Genomic DNA, 22,456 nt, shown 5'->3' with positions numbered 1-22,456 from the left:
GCTCTCCTAGCTAGCTTTTATTAATCCTACCTCATGCAGCATATTCTTGTCTCAGAGTTTAAAGGCACTGCATGACAGGGGACAGCTCTTAAGGGTCCTGCCAAGGACAGGGACTGTGCTGTTGTACCTTGTTTACTCTTGGCTGTGCAAAAAATAAGTACTCAATAAGTGGTTATTCGGTGATTGCATGAATGAATGAATGCCTGGTTACCTAATTCCTTAGATCTCTGCCCTGAAGCAGAGTGATGTGAGGATTAAGTAAAATGATGGAGATAGGTGTACCTTATAAAACTGTACATTGTTATAAAGTTTTCAGTTGTTACAGTGAAAATAATGGTGGTTGTAGTGGGTGGAATGTGACCTTCCAAAAGATACGTCCGCATCTTAATCCCTGAAACTTGTATTACCTTACATGATAAAAGAGTAACTATTGTATGGCAAAAGATATGATCAAGGATTCTGACAGGAGATGTTTATCCTGGATTATCTGGGGGGGGGGGGCGCGGCTGATTCCAATGATGAATGTGACGTGAGAGTGAGGCAGAGATGTGGCAGATGGAAAAGAGGGACCACAGAAGCAGAAATTGATGTGAGGGGTCCACAAGTCAAGGAATGCCAGCAGCCACCAGAAGCTGGAAGACACAGAGAACCAGTTCTCCCCTAGGGCATCCAGAAGGAGTGTGGCTCTGTCGACACCTTGATTTTAGATTTCTGTCCTCCAGAACCGTGAGAGAATACATTTCGATTGCGATAAGCCACCCAGTTTGTGGTAATTTGTTACAGCAGCCACAGGAAGCTAATGCAATTATTAATAATAATCCATTTGTTCTCTTCAGATAAAGTTGTTTCAGCCTTATTGCTGTGGATGGACAGTGAGGTTTAGCATAGAAATTTTTAAAATTATATGTAGAAACAATGTTTATTTTTAAATTTTTCTCTGTGATGATGTGAAGAGGTATTAACTGAAGAAAAGTAAAGAAAACAGGTACAGGGAAGCTTGTGGACTGAGTTTAACGGACTTAGCTAAGTAGCTCTAAAAGAAGTCCAATTTTCACCCATTTTACTTTATACTGTTGATCTAAAAATAACTGACAACATAATCCCCCTGATTTTAAGGTCCAAATTCAGCTTCTAAAGACTTGCTGACACGTTTTTAAAAAAGAAAGACCATGAACTCACTAGGTCTGTTGGTTAAAAGTTCTGCATCCATTTCTCACCCTGCCCTTTAAAAACTTTGGTTTTCATCCCATAAATTACACCCCTTTCTCTGTACTCAGGCAAGATAATATTTTTATTAAAATGTAAAGGTGATTGGTTTTCTCACAGCACAGTTACAAGGTGCTTGAGGGGATGATAGATTGGCTATATTTAATGAGCTGTGTTTCTATTACAGCTTAGGAGCATTTGAAGCATTACAGTATATAAATTATAGCCTAATTGCCCTTTAGACTTCAGCAGCTCAAAATATGCCAAGCGCCAAGTCTCTGCACTTTGACATTTTTGCTGCGTGTGTTGTCTGTAAAGGCTGTGTACCTTATCTGTGATTTTTTTTACACCTCCCCTGGCCCAGCCCTTCTCCTTTCTGGCTGCACTCCTTGGCTTCTTTTCCTCACTGTATTTACATAGACTCCCTTGCTTTTTACAATGTTTGGTTTGTGTAGTAACTTCAACACTGTCTTAGATCTGGAATCATACAAATGCTCTCCCGGCTGGCAGTTGCCTCTGCGGATTATGGTGTGTGGTGAGCTGAGCTGTGAATGCCAGTGTAGCTGTTCGGCTACAGCTGGTTCTCATTCTGAGTGAGAGAGATTGAGAAGCCCAACAGAGATAAGGGGAGAGATGATACTGCATTATCTCTAGTCAGTGAAGTTACCCGTGCTAGATAGAGGAAGGCAGTCCACTGAAGTCCAAGGAGATGGTCTGGTTTTACCTTGGCCAAGATGTGATTATTTGAACCCTTTGGGAATTGGCTTTTATCCAAGTCTACGTTTACCTGGCTGGCTGGAGAATATGTAGAGGGGGTTCTCGGATTACCTGCTTTGTAGACCAGAGTGGGCTAGAACTTTAAAGAATTCCTGGCCTGCCCTTATCTGTCCTTTTTAATGGTGTGATGAAAGGGAAAGAAAAAAAGGCAGTGGAGCCCTAGGCTAGGTGAAAAAGAAAGGATGGAGGATCGTCATCAGGGAGTGAAAATGGAGCCAGGAACTCTTGGAGGGGTTTGACTCTGTGACAGACTAGAGAAAGTCAGCTTTCTTGTTGGATGAACATAGTGGATTCAGGGGCATCTCAAGTGGACTTGAATAGAAACTAAGACATGGTTAAAGAAGTGCTTCTCTAAAAGTATGTATGGTTGTCAAGGAAGTCATGAAATGTTAGAGCCAACTAGTCACTTAAGAAGTCATCTAGTCCAGTCTTTTCATTTTATGTATGAGGAAATTGAGGCCCCTGGATCAGATGAATTGACCGATATGCCAAGGTTTATCAGTAGAAGATTTGGGACTGAAAATGTATGCTCATTGACTTCTGGTCATTATTCTTCTTACTCTTCTCAACTATTCCTTACATTGGATTCAAAAGAAGCCGCTCTTTCATATCCTCCTCATGCTTCATTCTTCCTTTTCCCACCCTCTCCCACCATCGATGTTCCACTTTTACTGGAAATAAAATAAATGATGTAAATGTTTTGAATTTTTAAATACTGCACTTTCAGGTCAAGAGAGCAATTAAGTTCTTGCAAGTTTTATTTTTTTTAGTCTAAAGGTCACCTAAAATATCTTATTTATAGGGTGAGAGAAATAGGCTAGGATATGTCTGCTCACACTTTGCAAGCATATCACAATATCTTCTCCCTAAGTACTTAAGTACTTGGGATTTGCAAAAATACCCAAATTTTGCATATCATGTTTTGAAGCATTTTCCCTTCTTTTTAATGAATGAATGAATAAATGAATGTATAATTTATTGCATACTTTTATGTGCAGGCACTTTCCTGAGTGCTTTCCCTGCACTACCTTGTTGAATTCTCTCAGTAATACTGGGAGCTAGTGCTATTATTATCATCCCTATTTTACACATGAAGGTATTGAGAGAGAAATTTATTTGCTCAAGGTTCACAGCATTTCCTCATCTTAAATCCTCATTGCCTAAGGCAGCTAATACAGTAGCTTCGTATCTGATTTCCCTGCCTCTAGTCTCCTTAAATCCAGGAATGATAAACAGGCTATTTAGTGGCCAGTGGGAATGAGTGCTTACTATAAACGACCAGTGTGGCCATACCAATGCATATGGGAGGAATATCCCTGCTGCTTAAATCTATCTAAACAGCTGTGAAATTCTATGATTGACCTTCTCCAAAATTTTGGGCAGGTCCCTATTGCCTGCAGAATCAACATGCAGATTTCTTACCATGGACTTTAGTAAAGCCCTCATGTGATCTGATCTCATTTCTACTTTCATTCTTACCTAATTTCTCACTACTGTCCTTTATTCAGTTTATGCCTCAACCAATCTTGACTACTCATCATTCCCCAGATAACGATTTTTCTGCTCTCTGTGCCCTGTTTACACTTTGACTGCTTCCCAGTCTGTTTCCTCCTTACTGTGGACTAACCTCTCTCTCTAGGCCCAGATCAGATGTTGGTTACATCCTCTATGGCAACTTTTTTTATACCCACAAACGTAAGTAAATTTTTACTTCGTGTGGACAGAGAACTTTTTTTTTTTGTTGTTGTTACTTCTCTTTTGGCACCTAATTCATTTTACAAATAGTAGTTATACACATTTCTTGCCTACCCTAATGGATTTTAAACTCTTTAAGGTCAGGGACCATGTGTAATACAACTCTGTATCTCCCTTACAGTGCCTGACACCTGAGTGTTCAACAAGTATTTATCAAATTGAACTGAATATATGTCATAGTGATATTTATGATGGGGCTATTGCTATTACAGTAGTTCTCCCTTATCCATGGTTTCACTTTTTGCAGTGTTAGTAACCATCGGTCACTTGAGGTCTGAGACTATTAAATGGAAAATTCCAGAAATAAACAGTTCATAAGTTTTAAATTGTCACCATTCTGAGTAGAAATTTCTGACGAAATTCTCCTGTTGTCCCGCCCCATCCCACCCAGGATATGAATCATCTCTTTGTGTGAATCATCCCTTTGTCCAGTGTATCCCACCCCTTAGTCACTTAGTAGCCATCTTGGTTATCAGACCCTCTGTTGTGGATCGCAGTGCTTGTGTTCAGGTAAACCTTATTTTAGTTAATAATGGTCCCAAAGCACAAGAGTAGCAATGCTGGCAATTTGGTTATGTCAAAGAGAAGCTTCAGAATGCTTGCTTTAAGTGAAAAGGTGAAAGTTCTTGACTTAATAAGGAAAGGAAGAATTGTATGCTGAGGTTACTAAGATATACAGTAAGAATGAATCTTCTATCTGTGAAGAAGGAAAAAATTCCTGCTAGTTTTGTTGTTGCACCTAAAATTTCAAAAGTTATGGCCCTAGTGCATAAGTGCTTAGTTAAGATGGAAAAGGCATTAAATCTGTACAATAAGATATTGTGAAAGAGAAAACATCAGCCGTAATTTTTATTACAGTATATTGTTATAACAGTTCTATTTTATTATTATCGTTAATCTCTTACTGTGCCTAATTTAGAAATTAAAATTTATCATAGGTATGTATGTATAAGAAAAAACAGTGTATGTAGGGTTATGTGCTATCCATGGTTTCAGGCATCCACTGAGTGTTGGCACATACCCCCTGTGGGTGGGTAAGAGGGGACGACTCTATATTCATTTTGTGATTGGGTCACTGTAGGCATAAAGATTGTAAGATTTGTCCAGGGGATTTAAAGACTAAGACCAGATCCACATTATCTTGATGACTAGTCAGTACCCCTTTCTCAAGACACTGAGATGTCACCATAAGGTTTTTCCGGAAAAGACTGTGGACTGGGAACACATTTTTTAACCTCTGAGCTATACATCAAAAGTGTCAGCTCTGCCAGAACAAAGTCCAAAGAATGAGGAATCTTAGGTCCAACTGGATTTGGGTTAATGTAGACTGATGGCTCATTCTCTTCTCTTTTTCTCTGGGACAGTGAATTAATTAATACAGTTTTCTTTCTCTTGGAATTATCAATGGGTTACTGGGTAAAAATTGTATTCTGATCACTACCTCTTCTGGCAGTGATTTTTCTTTCCAGTATTGGAGACTACTGCTACCCACCACAGTGGCTGATGCAGCTTTTATTAACACTGTGATTTATCTGTAGCTTTTTTGTAAGCCTTTGTTTAAAAACTCACATTTCCCTGAGTCTACATTTTAACCAAATCAACAGTCTGTTTGCACACTGTGGTCTTTAAATTAGCCCAGATTGCTGTTCTTTCTCATGCTTGGTTCTCATCCCCTCCGCTCTGCCCCTTCTTCCTTTTACCTCTGAAGAAACAAACTGTTACCTGAATGAAATCTAAAACTTGCTGGTGTCTTTGTTTGGCAGCTGCAACTTCGCTGTCTGAGATTGCTTCCCTCAGGGACTGTTGGGTATTCAGAGAATCCAGCTCCACAACAGCAGAAAGGCGGCAATACAGACTAATAAATTTCTCCCTGTAGCTGCAAAAATGAACTGGAAAATGGACAAGCAAAATAAAGCATGTTAAGATCTGGTATCAAAATAGAGAAATTCATACCTCAGAGAAAACAAGTTGAATGAAAACATGATTTATTAATCCTATCAGTGGAAAATATTAGGCCATAAATAAATTATAAATGTGCTCTTAAGGGGCCAGTTGTCTGGCTTTAGTCAGACAGTATTCCCTTTTAAGGGTTACCAAGTCCTGGTAAAGTATGGGGAAGTGGGGTTCGCTGAAGCTGCAGTTTATGTTCAGCCTCTAAGGTTGTGCTGTTTTACACACACACACACACACACACACACACTACTGAAAAAATACGTTTGCTTGTCACTTTAAAGAACAAAAAAAGCCAGGTAGCAACTTGAAACCTAGTTTTCATTGCCATGTCTGATTTCCAGTATGTATCTTGTATGTTCCTTTCCAAGGCCAGAAGTCCTAGAAGATACAAGACATGCTTTTCTCAGGGTGTATTTTGTCTTTTGTCTGGCTGGGAAACTTCCCTAAAGACCTAGTATGATAGGTGTGATCCTCCTGCCTCTCTGCTCCTTAGCTCCTCTGGAAGGATATGGGGCTGATGCTAGACAGATCGTTTTTGTCTTCAGCACACTTGGCCTTCCTCTCTTAAAAAACAGCGGGCCAGAGGCCAGAGGAAACAGCCTAACCTTCATCTCCATCATGGAGGAGGGAGAGAGGAGCGTGGGACTCAGCTTGGTGCAGGCAACATGAGGTGGTCAGATTTTTCTCTGACTGGCTCTGATCACATACCATAACTTCAGATTCCAGTAAGATGAGGAAGGCATCTTGACTCAGACAAGTGTAGTACCTGTCTCTTCCAGGCCATTGATGAATTTGGAGACTCTCTCTACAGGAACCTCACTTACTCTGTGTACCTCTGACCTGTACCAGTGCATTTTATGCTTTGGAAACAGGTCTGTTATAACTCAGCAGATCTGTGGAAACATTTTTATTCTGGCTTCTTTGGTGAGGAATTCTAGGAAGAATGTCTCATGACTGCCTTTGGGCCTCTTTGCTGTTGATTCCTGAGACCCAGACCTAGCCATTTAGGGAAGCTAAGAGCACACTACCTCATAATGGGGCATCTGGTCACTTTTGCACCTCAACAAGGAAGCCCTACTTCTCTGCGCATTGAAAGATTTTTGTGCACCCTACAATTCGCATCTTACTACTGCCTGCTTCCTTGCTTGATTTCCTCTTAGGATGAAACTCAGGTGAGTGTAAGGATAACCTGCTCTGTTTGTATTTTGTCATATGAAAGTGGTAGAGAAGAATGGAGTGAGGGCTGCAGTGGTCCATCCTTATTCGAGCTCTGCATCATTTCAAGGAGGTATTTCTGAATTCAGGTAGTTTCAGTTCTGGGGTTGATTTTCCTCTCTGGTGTCAGATCCTTCCTTCTCACTTCCTCTGCTCTAGCACTTCCTAAATGACAAACTATTAAGCTCTTCCCAAGTAATCTATTTTTCATGCTTTTCTCTGATTACAGACGTCTTTAGAGTTCCTTCTTGACTCAGGATAAAATCCAAACATCGCTAGGAAGAAAACTTGTGATCTAGGATTTGAATATATCTTCAGTCATATCTTTTATCATGCAACAGCCCTCCACCCATGTTGACCCTACGCTTGGGTCAGGCTGAACCTACTGAAGTCTTTTTGTACTTCCAAGCTAGTGAACATGGTGTTTCCTTCTCCTCCAGCACCCTTCTCTACCAATACCTGCAGGTCAGCTTCTTCTGATACTTGAAAATTCAACTTAAATGTCTTCTTCTCAGTGAAATCTTCACTGACACCTCTTTCCCTCTAGGCAGGATTAATTTCTCTCCTTTGTGCTCCTAGACCACTTGTTTATAAATGTATCAGGACTCTTACTCATCCTGCTTTACTGTAATAATGTGTTTACTTGATTGGCTTGGGATTAAGACTGTGATTTCTTTGAGGGCAAGAATCATGTCTTCTGTTAATTTTTATTTCCTCAAACCTGAAACATTATAGCTTTTCAGTTAATGTTTATTGACTGAATGAACAACAACAAACACCCTGATCTGAAGACGGCAGACCCTTCCTCCAATGTCTCCTCTTTCCCTCTATTCTTTCTTTTCTCAAGGTGCTCTTGATTTTCCTGTTTCAAAAGGTGTACTTCAGGTCTGTGATATTTACTGGCAGCTCTACAGGAAAGAGTCACCATTACTTTGTAGTTTACTGTTGACCCTGGTAGCTCCCTGAATGTGTCTTTATGCCTTTCAAGGGGGGATTATATCCTGTTCACACTTGACAGATGTCCTCTCTTGGCTGGGGAGTGAAGAGAGTGAAGTGCCTCACAGTCTGCCTTTCCAAACCAAGTTGTCAAAAAAAAAAAAAAATCAGCTTTTTTCCTTCTTTCTAAAATATGACTGGGAAGATAGTGAGAGGCACTGAAGAATTTCTTTAAAGGAAATACTATCAGTCCCGTCTGAATTCTAAAATGCCAGGGTGTCCACAGCTTTCTCTTGTTGTGTCTCCTTGTGGTAAGAGCCTTGGATCAGTGGGTGGTCTCCCAGCACCCACACCGCCCGTGCCACTCACCACAGTGAGCTGTGAGGACCTTTCAGTGACAGCGACAGGGCTGCACTTTCTTGCTCCAGTGGTTTTTATCCAGAGCCTTTAATGTTACTTTAACAAATGTTACTTTAACATAGTCTTTTGTGGTTTAGCAATGATACATTCGGTAGCCATCACTGAGGAGGGGAGGATAGACTGGAAGCTTCTAATTTTTTTCTAATGTGAATCACATGCATTTTATAGGCAAATGCTATAAAGATACAGAAATGCATTATCCGGACTGCATGATTTGTTAGTAATTTACTAAGACTTATTTTCTGTGGTGGTCTCTCTCTCTCTCTCTCTTTTTCTGTATAAGATAATGAAGACTCAAATGCTGTCAGCACCAACACTAGAAGTCAGATTAGGAGTATGGTAGAGTGGAACTTACTCAGGCTTAGATATCAGACAGAACTGGGTTTGAACCATAGTTTGTTTTTTTTTTTCCCGCAAGAATTTAAATTATTCATATCAACACTTTTTGATTTAGAGACCAATAAATGACATCTAGATAACAATATTTTACCTACTATAAAGCCTCCTTTAGCTCCAATGCCAAAGGAGAAATATTTTTTTGAATCATAGTTCTGCCACTTACTGCCTTTGCAATAATAAGCATATAACCTCAGGGAGCCTCAGTTTCCTCATATCTAAGACACGGATAGTGATGCCTACCCAGGATTCAACAATATAATATATATCAAGTGCCCAGCACAGCAGGTGGCACATATTAGAGACAAAATAAATTTCTGTCCACATCCCTACCCCATCCTCCTGGGGAATCATGATGCATTTAGTAGTTAGAGTATTAGAATGGAATTGAGACTGGAATGCTCTTCCTAAATAACTCAATAAAGTCCTGATCAATCTGGGCCATGTGGCCTAGTTTGGAAGCTAAGGAATCAATAAGATTACCTCCTAGGTCAGTTTAGTTCCATGATTCTTTGCCAAGGTGTCAGAAAGAACCTGGGTATAAGATACCTCTCTAAAGATTCCTGGTAGTGAATGAGTTGACAGTTGGAATTCAGGAATGGTATCCTAAATCATGAAAAATGGGCATTAGGAATGAGGGTTGAGACTGTGCCATTTCTTGTAAGCCTGTGGCCTGGATTCCATTAGGCTCAATGCCTGGATATCCCACAGGCACCTCAAACAAAACTCATCATTTGTCAAACTGAACTAACTCATCATCTCTCCCCTCCCCCAAACCTGTTCCTCCCCTTTTATTTCCTGTTTTGGTAGATGGCAACATTATCCATCTCAGAATCCTATTCAGACTCTCTGGCTCCTCCATCTTACTCTTCAGCCGCATTAAATCAATCACAAAGTCCTATTGATTTTAACTCCTAAATTCCTCTTGCCTCTGCCTTCTCTTGTGTACCCCTGCTGTGGCAGTCTCAGTTTGGGTTCTTATCACTGCCCACCTGGGCCAGTCTCTTTCTTAACTGTCTCATTGCCTCTAGTCTCAGCCTCTTTTCTGCTCTTCTGCAATCCACAGAGTTGCTAAAACCTAGTAAGACTGTATTATTTCTTTTCTTAAAACCTTTTACGTCTCCTCATTGCCTATAGGATAAAGTCTAACCTTTTTAGGATGGCATAGCCCTTTGTGATTTCGTACTTTTTTAATTTTTAGTTTTATCTCCGTCACTCTTCCTGGGGTACCTTAAGCACCTGTCACAATGAGTACACAATTAAGAGTGTACTTAATTGGGCTGCGTTTTCTAAGCCTTTGTGCATGCTGCTCCTTCTGCTTAAAGTGATTTTCCTTTTCTACTCTGCCTTTTCTTTCTTTTTCTGAATGTTTACTTACCCTTCAAGGTCTAGCTCAAATATTGCCTCCTTAAGAAAGGATTAAGTGTCTTTCCTCTGAAATTCAACAGCCTGCCTCTTACAGCAGGGTTTTCATTGCATTGAGACTGTTGGTATAGATGTCTGTATTCTCCACTGGATTCTAGGCTTCTGGTGGGTAGATTGTGTCCTGTTAATATCTGCATGTGCAGCCCCAGCGCAGTACTTGGCATACAGTGGAGACTCAGTAAATGTTTGTTGAATGAAGGATGCAGCCAAGCACTGAAGTATGAAATGTATACCAGGCTTCAAACTGTTTTTTAAAAATTCCCCAGTTTCTTGATCTTCCTAGTCCAGTCAATATGAATCATAGAGCCAAGGAAATCGATAAAAGAACTTTCCTCTTCATAGGCCTGCTTTCAGTTGTGACTGCGCACAGGGTTATGGCAGGGCGACCTCCTCAGTGCAGGCTAGGCAAATCCTTGAGGCCACATCACTGGACAGAGTTTCTAAGGGCTTTTCCTTTCATTTCTGGGAACAGCATAAATAGTGACCCTTGTCAGCCCCCAGGCACATTCTTTATTACTGCAGAGGAGTGCTAGCCTGCTCCTCTCCAAAGGGTAGGGTGTGTCAGCCCTCATGCTGTGGAGGGGGGTGGGTCTGCAGTTGTACCACTTTGCTTCAGCTCAACCCTGCTCATAGAGGTCTCACAGCATCCTTCTGTGTGATGGCCTCTCTCTCCCCTACAAGTAATCCAATGAAGGAATACCCTATGGCTTTGCCCCAGCCTAGTCTTTCCTCCAGAAGACAGAGGGCTAAGCTCCTCTGTCATTTTGTCCTTGCTAGATCTAGTTAGTGCTGGAATAGGCACAGATGCAGGTTTCCATAGCTGGTTAGCAGGTTAATTATGATTCACTGAGGCCATTGGCAGGAACATGGTTAGGGTGCCAAATCTCAAGTCCTTTGCCTGGGACAGGGAAGACTTATACAAGTCAAACTGAAATATAGTGTAACATTTTATTCTGTTATAGTGTACATATTCCCATAATTTGCATTTTTTCAAGTTTTGTTAGAACTCCTGTGTTACTAAAATTTCGGAGTTCTGACTGAATTTCCAACAACATTCTCTTTCTCAGAAATGCTTAGTGTATCAGTTGAGCTTTTAGTGTGGACCTATCTGTGAAAGATCGAAGTCCCAACTTATAAAAAAAACAAGTGAAAATTGCTTAGCACTTTTCCTGGAGGGGCTTAGGCCCACTAGAGCAAGCTCTTAGATGATACTATTAATGCTTAGCAGGCTGATGTCTGACGGAGGAAATAACTCTGATAATCTGCCTCTTTGAAAGCTCTCATTGCTTGAGGATAGGAGAGAGTTTATCATGATTCTTACCAAGGCCCAGTAATATTTAAAAAATTGGTGCTAGTGGTGCTAGAGTACGTTAAGCGTAGTACTAGAGTGTATTAATTTCCCGCTACTGGCAACATTTTCTTCTGAGCCCTAGAAAAGGCTAATAGAATTGTGTATGCCAGTGGAAACAAGCCTAACCAAGTGGTCTTTTCTGGAAACTTACATGGTCCTCATTATTCAGCTGGATCACCAATGATACAGTAATGAGGGAGAACCAGGAGGGTAAGAAGTTATGTTTTATTCTAGGAAAAAAATATCTTAAAGTCAGGAACTATTGAGACCCAGGTTTTGATCTATGGCCTGGTTTTCATAGATGAAGGCTAGTTTCTAATGGCCTTACATTACTTTTGGTATTAAGAAAAGGTAAGTCAGGTCAGAGATAGGCCCTGTTGGATTCTATTACTATGCTAACCACAATCCTACTTCTGTTAAGTTCCTAAAATGTCTTTTTCTCTGTGTCTAGGCAGTACTACTTCGTGTGGTGTTAAAAATGCAGATTCTCCAGCTCCTTCCCAGACCTACTGACTCAGCATCTCTGGAATGGGACTCCAAGAAACTATGTTAACAAGCTTTCTGAGTGTTTCTTATGCACACCAAAGTTTGAGTAACACTGTTCTTGGGCATCATATCCTAGAGTATGTTTTCTGTGGGTTTTTAGTAAGTGCCATGCCCAAAATGGTTTGAGTCATTGCCAAATGAATTTGGAAAATGCTGGGTTAAACAAAGTTAAGCTAACTAGCTAGTTATGTATATATGTGTGTATGTGTGTATGTATGTGTGTGTGTGTTTAGGGGGACTACCAGATTGTGCAGAGCTTTTAATACGTTACTCTACTACTCAGACTTCTCCACTGAATTTCCAGTACACTTAAAGTAACATCCAAAGTCCTTATCATGATCTGGGAAGCCCTGCGTGGTCTGGCTCCCGCTGACCTTCTGATCTCACTTCCTGTCTTTGTTGCTCTTGCTTACCACACCCCACCTACGCTGATCTCTTAGCCAAGCACACTCTTGCTGTAAGGCCTTTGCAATCGCTGTTTTCATTGCATGGAAATCTCAGGTCTCTGCTCAAATATATCTTCTGCAGAGAGGCCTGCCCAGGTCCTCCTATACAAAATTGCAGTCCCTGTCACTTCAGTCCCTTACCAAGATTCATTTTTCCTCATAGCCCTCACTGCTGCCTGACATTTACAGTATTGTTTGTTGATTGGCTTACTGTTTCTCTCCCTCACTGGAGTGTAAGCTCCACGAGGAGTTTGTTCATTACTGATTCTTTAGTACCTGGAATAGTGCCTGGCACATAGTAGGTTACTTAATAAGTAGTTATTGATGAATTCATGAACAAATGAGTGAAGAGAGGAAATTGTAGAACAGAGAGTGACAACAGTAGGATTAAGTGTGGCTGCCCCAAAAAAGTGTGTGAGCCTCCCAGAAGGCAGGATGGAGAGGACGCTTCCAGGGCTCGGTCCTCCAGGGTCTCGGGAGTCACGTACTATTTTGACTGATACCAGATTATTTATTGTTCCCAGGCAGGCCACTGAAGCATGAGGAAATGAATTTCATGTATTTTTGCCTGTAATCAGGGAACAGTAATGACCATTTCACATAGAATGGACTCCTGGTTAGCTTTCTAGTGAAGTATTTTCTTTGGTTCTTTTCCCTGTCATTTACCTATCCCTGGGAAATCATTTGCTTTCATGGCTTTAGATGTTATCAGACACTGGCCAAACTGCTGTGTTTAGTACTCAGCTTTCTCTCCTGCATTTCTACTGCTGATTGGATATGTCCACTTGGATGTTGAATTAGCACCTTCAGACTCAAGATATTTGGAGCTAAAAGCATCACTTTTTCCCCCAAGGCATTTTCTTCTCTGATTTCCTTAGGTTTGGTAATGGCAGCAATGTCCTCACAGTCTTTGAAACTAAAAACAGTGGGGGTCCTCTGGAAGTCTCCAGACTGTCTTTTCTCATTCAAACAGTTGTCCAATCTTGTTGATTACTTCCAGTGTTTCTTACATCTGTATTTGTTTCCTTTTTTTGTTTTGTTTCTTCCTAACACTGGGTTATTATAATAACCTCTGAACTGTCTCCCCAAACCTGCTCTGCTTTCAGTCCATCTTAAACAGATTCCACAGCCTGACTTTTAAAATAGTGCCCACTATGGCTACGAGTTGTCCACACAGCTTTGTAGCTGTTTCCTCAGACCATTTCTCAGATCTAGCCAAACTGGGCTCTCTTGAGTTTTTGTATTCTTACATCTTTGCTCATTCTGCTCCCTCTTACAGAAAAGCTTTTACTGTCCATGTTTACTAACATCCTGTCCTTTCTTTAACACCCACATCAAGATCCTCTCTCCAAGGTGGTTCCTGATGTTTTCTTTCAGAAGATGTGCTTCACTTCTTTTTTCAGTATCACTTTATACTTACAATTTTGGCACGATATACTTCATTTAAAAATTAACTTGTATTCTTACTTTACTCCTGCCACTGTACTAAAAGCCCCTTGAAGGCAGTCTTTGTTTTACTCATCTCTGAATCTCCCAGTAGGCACCCAGTATATTTGTATTGACTTGAATTGAAATATCTTGACCTAAACTATGTTTTGTAGTAGCAATGCAGTTACAACATAGGCTAATACTGTTCTTTGGATGGGGAACTCAATAAATGGTCACATTCACATTCAGGCCTTTTGAGAGTGGTATGGCCAATGTTAATTAATCATTTGGTACAGAAAAGAAACTGGAAGGGTAAGTGATTGCCAGTGCCTCACAATAGAGGATCCAATACTCTCCAGTCCCAGTCTGTAAGTCTGATTCAGGCTTCTCTAATAACTCTCTCTCCTCTGGAAAATAACAATTGCTGTTCATCAGCTTTTGGGCATCTGAACTGCTTGGAGCAAGGGAAACTGGGAGGCTTAATCTATTTATCCTCGAGATAAATTCAGATTTGGATATGCCCAAGTCTCAAAAGAGACATCAGGCATTTGCCTTGTCTGCTTCTGAATTTGGTGGCTGGGGAGCAATCCAAAGAGAGTCTGCCTCCATTCCACCCACCCAGTCACTCACCCTCCCACAAATCCTACAATTCATTTGAACTGATGGAACTCTTGTTAATTGCAGCTTATTGGCCTGTTACAGGATGAAGCATGGGGAAGAGACAAAGCCTCTCTATTCACATATTCAGTGGGCAGCAGGGGTCTCTGCAAAAATAGAGAACCTGGGGCCCAGGCTATTCATTTTTGAAAGTCAGGACAAGATCTTCCACCATTCAGAATCCCACATTATAATCACAATATTGCATCCTGGGAGACTCTGTCAGTTTCTCAAATGTCCTGCTAGAAATTTAGAGTCTATTTAATATTAGAGTCTATTTAATAAATCAGCACTACTTATAGGCTTTTTCCCTCCTCCGAAGTGATACGTACTTTACATTTTAATTTCAGGTTTTTTTTTTTTTTTTTTTCCTAGTTGAAGGAAAGAGGGGTTGGGGGTGGGGAGAGAAGAAAGAAAGAAAGAAAGAAAGAAAGAGAAGGGGCAGTGCTTTTTATGAAAACATCAGTTCTTGTATTTATGTTTTAGGAGAGCAAAAGGGAGGCAAGAACTGCAGCCTGATAACTGAACTTTCTGTTTAGAAGTCCCTCCTCTCCATTGAGCCTTAGCTAGGTTTCAATAATTATTGCTCAGGCACATAGTCTTGGAGCTTTGCTTTCTCTCAGACTTGTACACAGTTCTAGGAAGGGTTGTTGCCAAAGCCATCATGTGATTTATTGACCCTCCACTGGGACAAGGGGGAACAGATATAACTTTGTGATTTTATTATAAGGAGGCTGGGTTAATATTTCTAGGTGAAACAAGCTACTATACCAAGTTCAAACATCTGAAGAGGGAGGTTAAGAAACCCTGAGTGTGGGGTGTAAGGATTATTCTGTCCTGGGGCTGTACAGACGTCGTCTGAGGCAGGGAGCAGGAGAAGAAAGGACACATTGTGACCCATTTCCAACACCTCCTGTGTGTAGAGGCGGAAGTTCCTTGCCTGCAGAGGGACACGCGCGGAGGAAAAATAGGAGAGTTACAACATGGCACTTACATAAACAACACCAAACTGGCATAAAACATCTAACAAAATTACACGACTTCAAGCTTGGAATTTTTATACAACATAAATATTAGGGTTCAGCCAATTTAATAATGCTATATAAAATCAAGATTTAAGGCAGTAATGTTCCACATAAACTCTGAAAACAACATTTATGCTTCTTATAAAAGCAGAAAATGATTGCGTTCTGTGGGCTTTTCAAAATGATGAATATAATTACACGAAGCAACAAAAATGGATTGAATTAAAAATCCACTAGTTTCAATTTAAGTTGGTTAAGGGGGGAAAATGTAGTTTCTGGCCAAGGACTGAGTAAATTTTACAAGTATCCAAAAAAAAAAAAATGTTGTATGCACTCTTAGGCAGTTAGGCAGCCTTCTCCCAACATGTATATGTAGCCCAAGAGTCACCAATGAAATATGAGCTGCTTCAAACCTGCTAAGCCCAAGAAACCCTTAATAGTATCTACTGTCACAAGCTGAGCTGGTATTTTCCCCTCCTCCTGAGTGCACGGCCACCCCTGGAATAATCCAGTTGCTCTCCTAATGTCTTTATAGGCATCTAGTGCAATTTGTTCTTCATCTTGTTGGCTGTTTTGGACTGGCCTTGCTGTATTGACGTATAATCAGAGCAGTACTCCAATGAGCCTCCAATCTGTCCCCTTGCCTCCATGGATCAGAGGCCAATTCATGGTTATCTCTGTTTTATGTAAAGAGAGCCAGTCACTCCTTTTATGTTCTTCTTTATAGGCTAAACTTGGTTCATTTTTTTTGTGTGTGTGTAAAGGGATGGTGTGTGTTGAGTTGGGGGGGATGGTGAATGTAGGTCAGAAAAAAAAAAGAATCCAACCTAATGCTACATTTTGTTAACTTGCTAGACAGAGTGTAAGAAACTTTTACTGTTCTCTTCCATGCCAACAGTTTTCTTTGAAGTTGGGTATTAGTAGAGGAAAGATTTGCATATTTTGACTTGGACAACACAGTAATTTTGACAACAGATTTTCTGTTTGTGGAAAGACAGCATGGCATAACCTTGGCCTTTGCTATAGATTTATACTACCACTAGTCTTCTTTTCTTAGATAAATCATCTGTACATCCAACTGTACACTTGTTTATTTACTTACTTGTTTATATTTTTTTATCCTTGCTTCATGCTATTCTGAAGCTGAGATTTGTTGTCTTTCAAAGTAGATTAGCCAATTATTTTTCCTTGTTTGACCCAAACACAGGAACTTTGGAAGAGGTTAATAACATGGAGGAGCTAGAGAAAAGGTACAGAAGTGCAGTCTGTGTCTACTTACAGGCATCAAATTCAAAATTTGTATGTATGTGCAAAGTGGTATGTAAATCAATGAAAAAAAATTTTTTTCACCTCTTGAGTTTTATGCCATAATGCAGTTTCCATGAGCCATAAAAAGAAGATAAAAACGGTAAAGACTAGTACCTGGTGTAGAGGTATATTGATCTGCTTAAGGAGGGCTTTCACTGCCATCTGGAGCTCGTAGAAGAACAATTGCATGGGGCAGTCAGAAGTATGATCCACACTTTCCATAGATTCAGAGCCAGAAAGCTTTTGGACCCATTCCCACTCCTCTCTGTATGTTGAGTCAAGTTAAAATTAGAAATATAACAAAAGTTCAGAACACAGCACAGAACATTTTTAGTGTATATGTCCATAACCTGGATAACCAATTTTTAATGGTTAAAACTTGATGCAATTCAAGAAATTTGAACTTTTTGCCACCCAGAAGGAGTGTAAAATGAGCTTTTTCTAATTTATGCTTACTTCACCTATCAAACCACATATACCTCAGAAGAGCAGGTCTGATTTGTAATGAATCAGTTTTTGAGATTTGGAACTTTGAAATATTTTGTTGTAATTTCCTGACTGTCTTCATTTTTCTTTCCCTGAAGATCCTTGTGAGTTCTAAGACCCTACATTTTACCATAGGGGCCTCTCCTGGTTAATTCAGTAGTTGGGTAACCACAGGACTCTGGTCCAACTCAGGCAAAAAACCACATGGCACATTTTAACCCTGGCCTGTTGTAATCATGGGTACTGTTTGGATTTCCTTCCCCTTACAAAAAAATGAAGAGAATCACAAACAGGAACACCAGACAGTTCTAATAAAAGGAACCAGGGGACACACATCACTGCTTCCATCCTTCCAAACCAGTCAACTGTGTCTTTATTCTGCATGTTCTATAATCCTTCCTAATGAACTTTTCCAAATGCCATGCAGAAGGGAAGGGAAAAGAACGGTGGTGGGAGGAAAGCACATCTGGTTTGTCCCCCAAAGGCTGCTCTTCAAAAGGATCTTGAAAAGATCAAGGTAAATCCCTCTTGGGCAACATTGTTTCCACAGGTATTTTAGCACAAGTGTCTACACACATTTAGTTGGTCCATTTTCTCCTCATAACTCTGCAGGGAGCAGCAGTATGCTCTCAGGCACAGGCTAGAGGGGAAAGGAAAGCCCTCCTGTCCCGAGATGGAAAGAGAGGAGGTGCTAATATATTTTCCCACCCGTGTGAAGAACCTATGAGGGCTCCCCTCAGTGGGTTATACTCACCTGGGCTCCAGTCTATGCGTCAGAATATGAAACTGTGACATGAACTTTTCATCAGCACATGTTCTCTTTTAACCAGCTACTCTCTTAAGAAAGTTTCTGCATGATATTGGTTTCATTTCAATTCTCATATTGTAAAAGACTATGGAAAAAGATCTACCCTTTGTCTCAATAAGAGAAAAGAAAATCAAAATTCTACTTCCATCGGGGCATACTGTTGACTTCACAAATAACTAATCTTTGAGAACCTGCTGGGGAACGATTTCCTTTCTTCCATCGTTGATACTGAACTAAATGAGGAGGTTCTGACTAGCATAAGTATGCACAGACTTCAAAGGACCACATTACTAAAATAGCATCTGCAGTCAAATTAGCAAGTAAATTACCACGAGGAATACCATGAAAGCATCTGCCCACTAACTACTCAGTTTAGTCTGTAAGGTTAAGGGAGAGGGAACCAGCAGAGTGAAGACTACCAGAGTCTTTTGTAAAAACAAAACTTGGACCCTTGGCAAAGGGAGATTAGTTGGTACAATCACTAAAAGAATCTGTACCTTTAAGACATAAATCTAGAAAATGGATGAAAGTAACCACTGCTGAATCAACCAACAAATGAGCCATGCAACCTCTTAGGAAGGACTGAGATAACTGATGCTGATTGTAGAAGTGACCACCAGATGGCAGACTTAGAGTCTAGGTGTAGTTGGTAAGTGAGAGAAGAGAATATGGCAGCTGGTGAGTTCTCTGAAGAGGACACCATCATCATCATCTATCTTCACTGTCATCAAGTATTTAATAAACATTGCAAGACACTACAGTTAATAAATTCTTCCCACCTGAGGGACCAAATTTTAAATGACCAAATTCAAGTCTGTTTGGTTAAGCAAATTCACAGGTGTAACTAGAATCTGGGGGATTTAAATTCTACATTGAAGACTTGACAAATTCCAGAGAGTTCTTTTTCTTTTCTTATCTATTCTTTTCTTTCCTTTTCTTTTCATGTTAAGCACAATTCAGTTTATTATAGTAGACTTTCAGAGGCCTGCTAGAGGACCGTTGTAAAGCTGAGCCAGATTACCAAGATTGGGCAACTTTCCCAAAGCTAACAGGGTAATTCACCATAATGCCAAACCAAAGAGCAGTTTCCAGAAGCTCAGGCCTTGTTACTTCTTTCTTCCCTAGAGAACCATAAAGAGTATAGGAAACATAAAAAAGTCCTTAGACCAGTGGGGTAGGGGTGGAGAGAATGAGGGTAGGGAGGGTCTTTTAAAATTAAGGGGAAACCAATTTCTCTACTAGAACCCATTTACACAAGTGATTTTTTAAAAAATATGACTTTTTAGGCTGTGAAGAAAAGATACTGGAAATAGCATTGTTGAAAGAAAAGGGTATCTATTCATTGACCAGTTGAGCATCAGTAGTTGCAGAGAGGAAAGTGAAAGGATAGTGTCCTGTTTAAATGGACGCTCACTCCTTCCACCAGCCAACACTGCACGTCGTCCTCATTCTAATGTTAAAACCCAGCTATGCCTTTGCCCCAGTGTGCTAGCCCTGAGGACATCTCATCATAGAAACTTCACTTGGAAGTGACATTTCAGTTTGATGGGCACATCACACTCATCACTTGAGCCATTGCTTCACAAGGAAAATCCAAACTCCTCACAACTTACTTGGAAATGTTATTGTTTTCACGGATCTTCACGTGGCAGAGAATGTTGGGCAGCTTTTGGGTAACAAGAACTTTGATCTGATCTACAGAGCTGCACAGCTTTAGGTAACCCAGGTATAATCCAGGAGAGAGACGCTGATGACTCCTTTTGTGATAGGAGAGAATATCCTGTAGGATGAAAAACAAAATTAAGAACACCTTTAAACGCAGTCTCAAAACCTCTTCCTTCCTTAGATGCACCATGTCATGAACTAGAGGAGCCGTAGCTAAGTAGTTAGTGAGAAATCTTGGGATTCCACCATGAATGCTGAGGATGCATGGTGGTTCAGCCAGTCTCACCTTTAGGAGAATTAGCCTCCAAGTCAGATAATCAGTTATTAATATATTCTGCATATTTATTTTCTTCAGATGTCCCACGAGTGTGTGAATTGTGATTGGGAGTAGGCTGGTGTTGGTACTAAAGAAAAATAGACTTCATAATTTCTGTCTTTGGAAGGTTTATTGTTTAGCTGGGGAAAGAAATTTGCAAGTGTAAAAACTGACAAAGCAGTACAGAGAGTCTCATTATTTCAGGATAATTGGTGTCAGGAAAAGGATCAAAATGTTATAGTAAATAGAAAAAAAGGATTTGATTCTTTATCTTCAAAAATGAAACAAAAAGTAATACCAATAGACCTACTTATATTATTAACATTTGGGTTGTAGTTATAATTATTCATTAATCCTGAGAACAAAGAGAGAATCAAGTATTGATTCTTGGTTTAATACTTTTAGACTAAATTGTATGATAGCTGAAATGCTGTTCCTAATATTTGACTTTTACAGTGTGATCATGAAGAGGATAACTTTTGTATGAGTATGTGAAGGCTTCATTTTTTCAAAAATTCAAAAAAAGTATATTTTTCCCCCTTGTTAAATAACTGATATTCACATCATTCTCTTATAAAATCCTTGTTCCTTACATGTGTTCTTCAGTTGTTAACTGGCCTACCACTGCTAGATTCTCAGTTGTCAGTGGCTCTGCATGTGATTTGATTAGGTCTCCACATCATCTTCATTAGCTTTGCAAAATTCTTTATCTTTCACACGATTTAAAAATTTACCTTGTAATAGATTTGCATTGAATTTGCATTGTATTGTCACATCACAGTATTCCACAGGCAGCAGAGACTGAATGAAGTTGCTGCAACAGGAAGTGCCAGCCTAATTAAACACAGAGGGACGTTTGACTAGAGTTGTTTCATATGTGGTCAGTTTTCTAGTGAGCTGTTTAGGTTGTGACTTTTGCTTCTCTGTGTGATTGTAGGAATTCAAATAATGAATAATTGGTAATACAGACTCTCCCTCTCCCTATATTGGTTGGTAAGACATTTGGGCAGCGTAGGGATGGAACAGAGTTAGGAGTGATGACTCAGGTAACTGAGTATAGGGGAGAGATTCTTATAGGCCAGAGTTTGTCTAACCTGGTTTTCAAAGGGGATAACAAAGAGGGCATCAACCCTACCACTAACTGTAGGGAAGGCAAAAAAAGAAGAGGAAAAAAACAATTAAACTTGTACTCAATCCAGTATGGAACTGAGGCCTTCCTTGACAGTATACTCTGAAGGAGTGATTGCTCCTCTGTAGAATCAACCATCTGCAGCATGCAGCATATGCTGTTGTGTATTGTCTCCTTTATCCCATCCTTATCAAACATACTGAGTTCCAGGTATGGAACCCCATAGGGTTCCATGTAAAACCTGATATTTTGAAGAGGTTAAGAAAGACAGATGAGTAAATGAATGATCATAATATACTGAAGCCAGTTTATAATAGAGGCAATGTAGGCATACAGAGGAATAAGTACTTGTATTTTTCTTCTTTCATGTTCTTTTCTTGAACTATACTATGAAATTCATGGGAGGGTTTTTTTAAATTGCTTTGTATCCTTACTACCCAGTGCTATTTTTGTATATAATAGGTATGCAACATGTGGAAATCAGGCCATGTCCCTAAAACAGAACATACGAGAATAGCAGAATAAGGACAGAATGAGAATGGGCACAATTGGGAGGAAGATAAAACTAGCATGTATAAAAAAGCAAAGACTAACTTTTAAGATGTTTGGCAAAAGACTAGACTAGAAAAATTTGATTTCATTGTCAAGAAGGAAGGAATTCTTAATATCAGGAGATTGATAAGGCTGAACTTTTTCATCTTGTCTCTTCAGAACAGATCACAGGTAATTACTTAACTAGAGGAAGCTCAGTCAAGGTGAAATTTTGAGAAATGAACAGGTAATCAAAGAAAGAGAAATGGCTAATGAGAGAAGGAAAAATGGAAGTATTCAGATCAGCAGAATTTGACGATATGCACCCCAGGGGTACTTGCTGTGCAAGCAGATACGGCCACAAACCCACAGGTCACTGTATTTGATAACTGGAAGAGTCCCTAAAGGCTGGAAAAGGGCAAATGTGTCTGTCTTTGAAATAGGGAGGGGAGAAACACAGGATGACCCGAATAATTAAAGACCACCAACTTACTGATCTTTGGAAAAAAATGGGAATGAACCATCAAACAATCTGCAGTCACCTAGGAAACCCTACTAAATAGGAATAAGCATGGTTTTGTGAAGGGCAAACATACAGCAACTTTACTTTGTAACAGGAAAAGAGCAGGATCCATAGATCAGGGAGATATCTCCAGTATCATCTTTTTCACTAGATA

At 40.0% G+C, this 22,456-nt stretch overlaps 1 protein-coding gene across 1 annotated transcript in view; it reads right to left on the bottom strand.

Annotated features, from left to right (window-relative positions):
• Window positions 1-22,456, bottom strand: part of ANKFN1 (ankyrin repeat and fibronectin type III domain containing 1) — a 292,737-nt gene that overhangs the window by 19,598 nt on the left and 250,683 nt on the right. The window contains exons 15-18 of the mRNA XM_031468095.2: window positions 19,752-19,918; window positions 16,959-17,109; window positions 15,283-15,451; window positions 5,461-5,627 (exon numbers count right to left, since the gene is read on the bottom strand). Of these exons, the coding sequence (XP_031323955.2) occupies window positions 5,461-5,627; window positions 15,283-15,451; window positions 16,959-17,109; window positions 19,752-19,918 (654 nt within the window). The remainder of the gene's footprint in view (window positions 1-5,460; window positions 5,628-15,282; window positions 15,452-16,958; window positions 17,110-19,751; window positions 19,919-22,456) is intronic.

The sequence above is a fragment of the Camelus dromedarius genome, chromosome 16 (genome assembly GCF_036321535.1).
Source record: "Camelus dromedarius isolate mCamDro1 chromosome 16, mCamDro1.pat, whole genome shotgun sequence".
In the NCBI taxonomy this organism is placed as follows: Eukaryota; Metazoa; Chordata; class Mammalia; order Artiodactyla; family Camelidae; genus Camelus; species Camelus dromedarius.
Note: the sequence above shows the minus strand (reverse complement) of the source record. Positions and strands in the feature narration are given on the sequence as shown.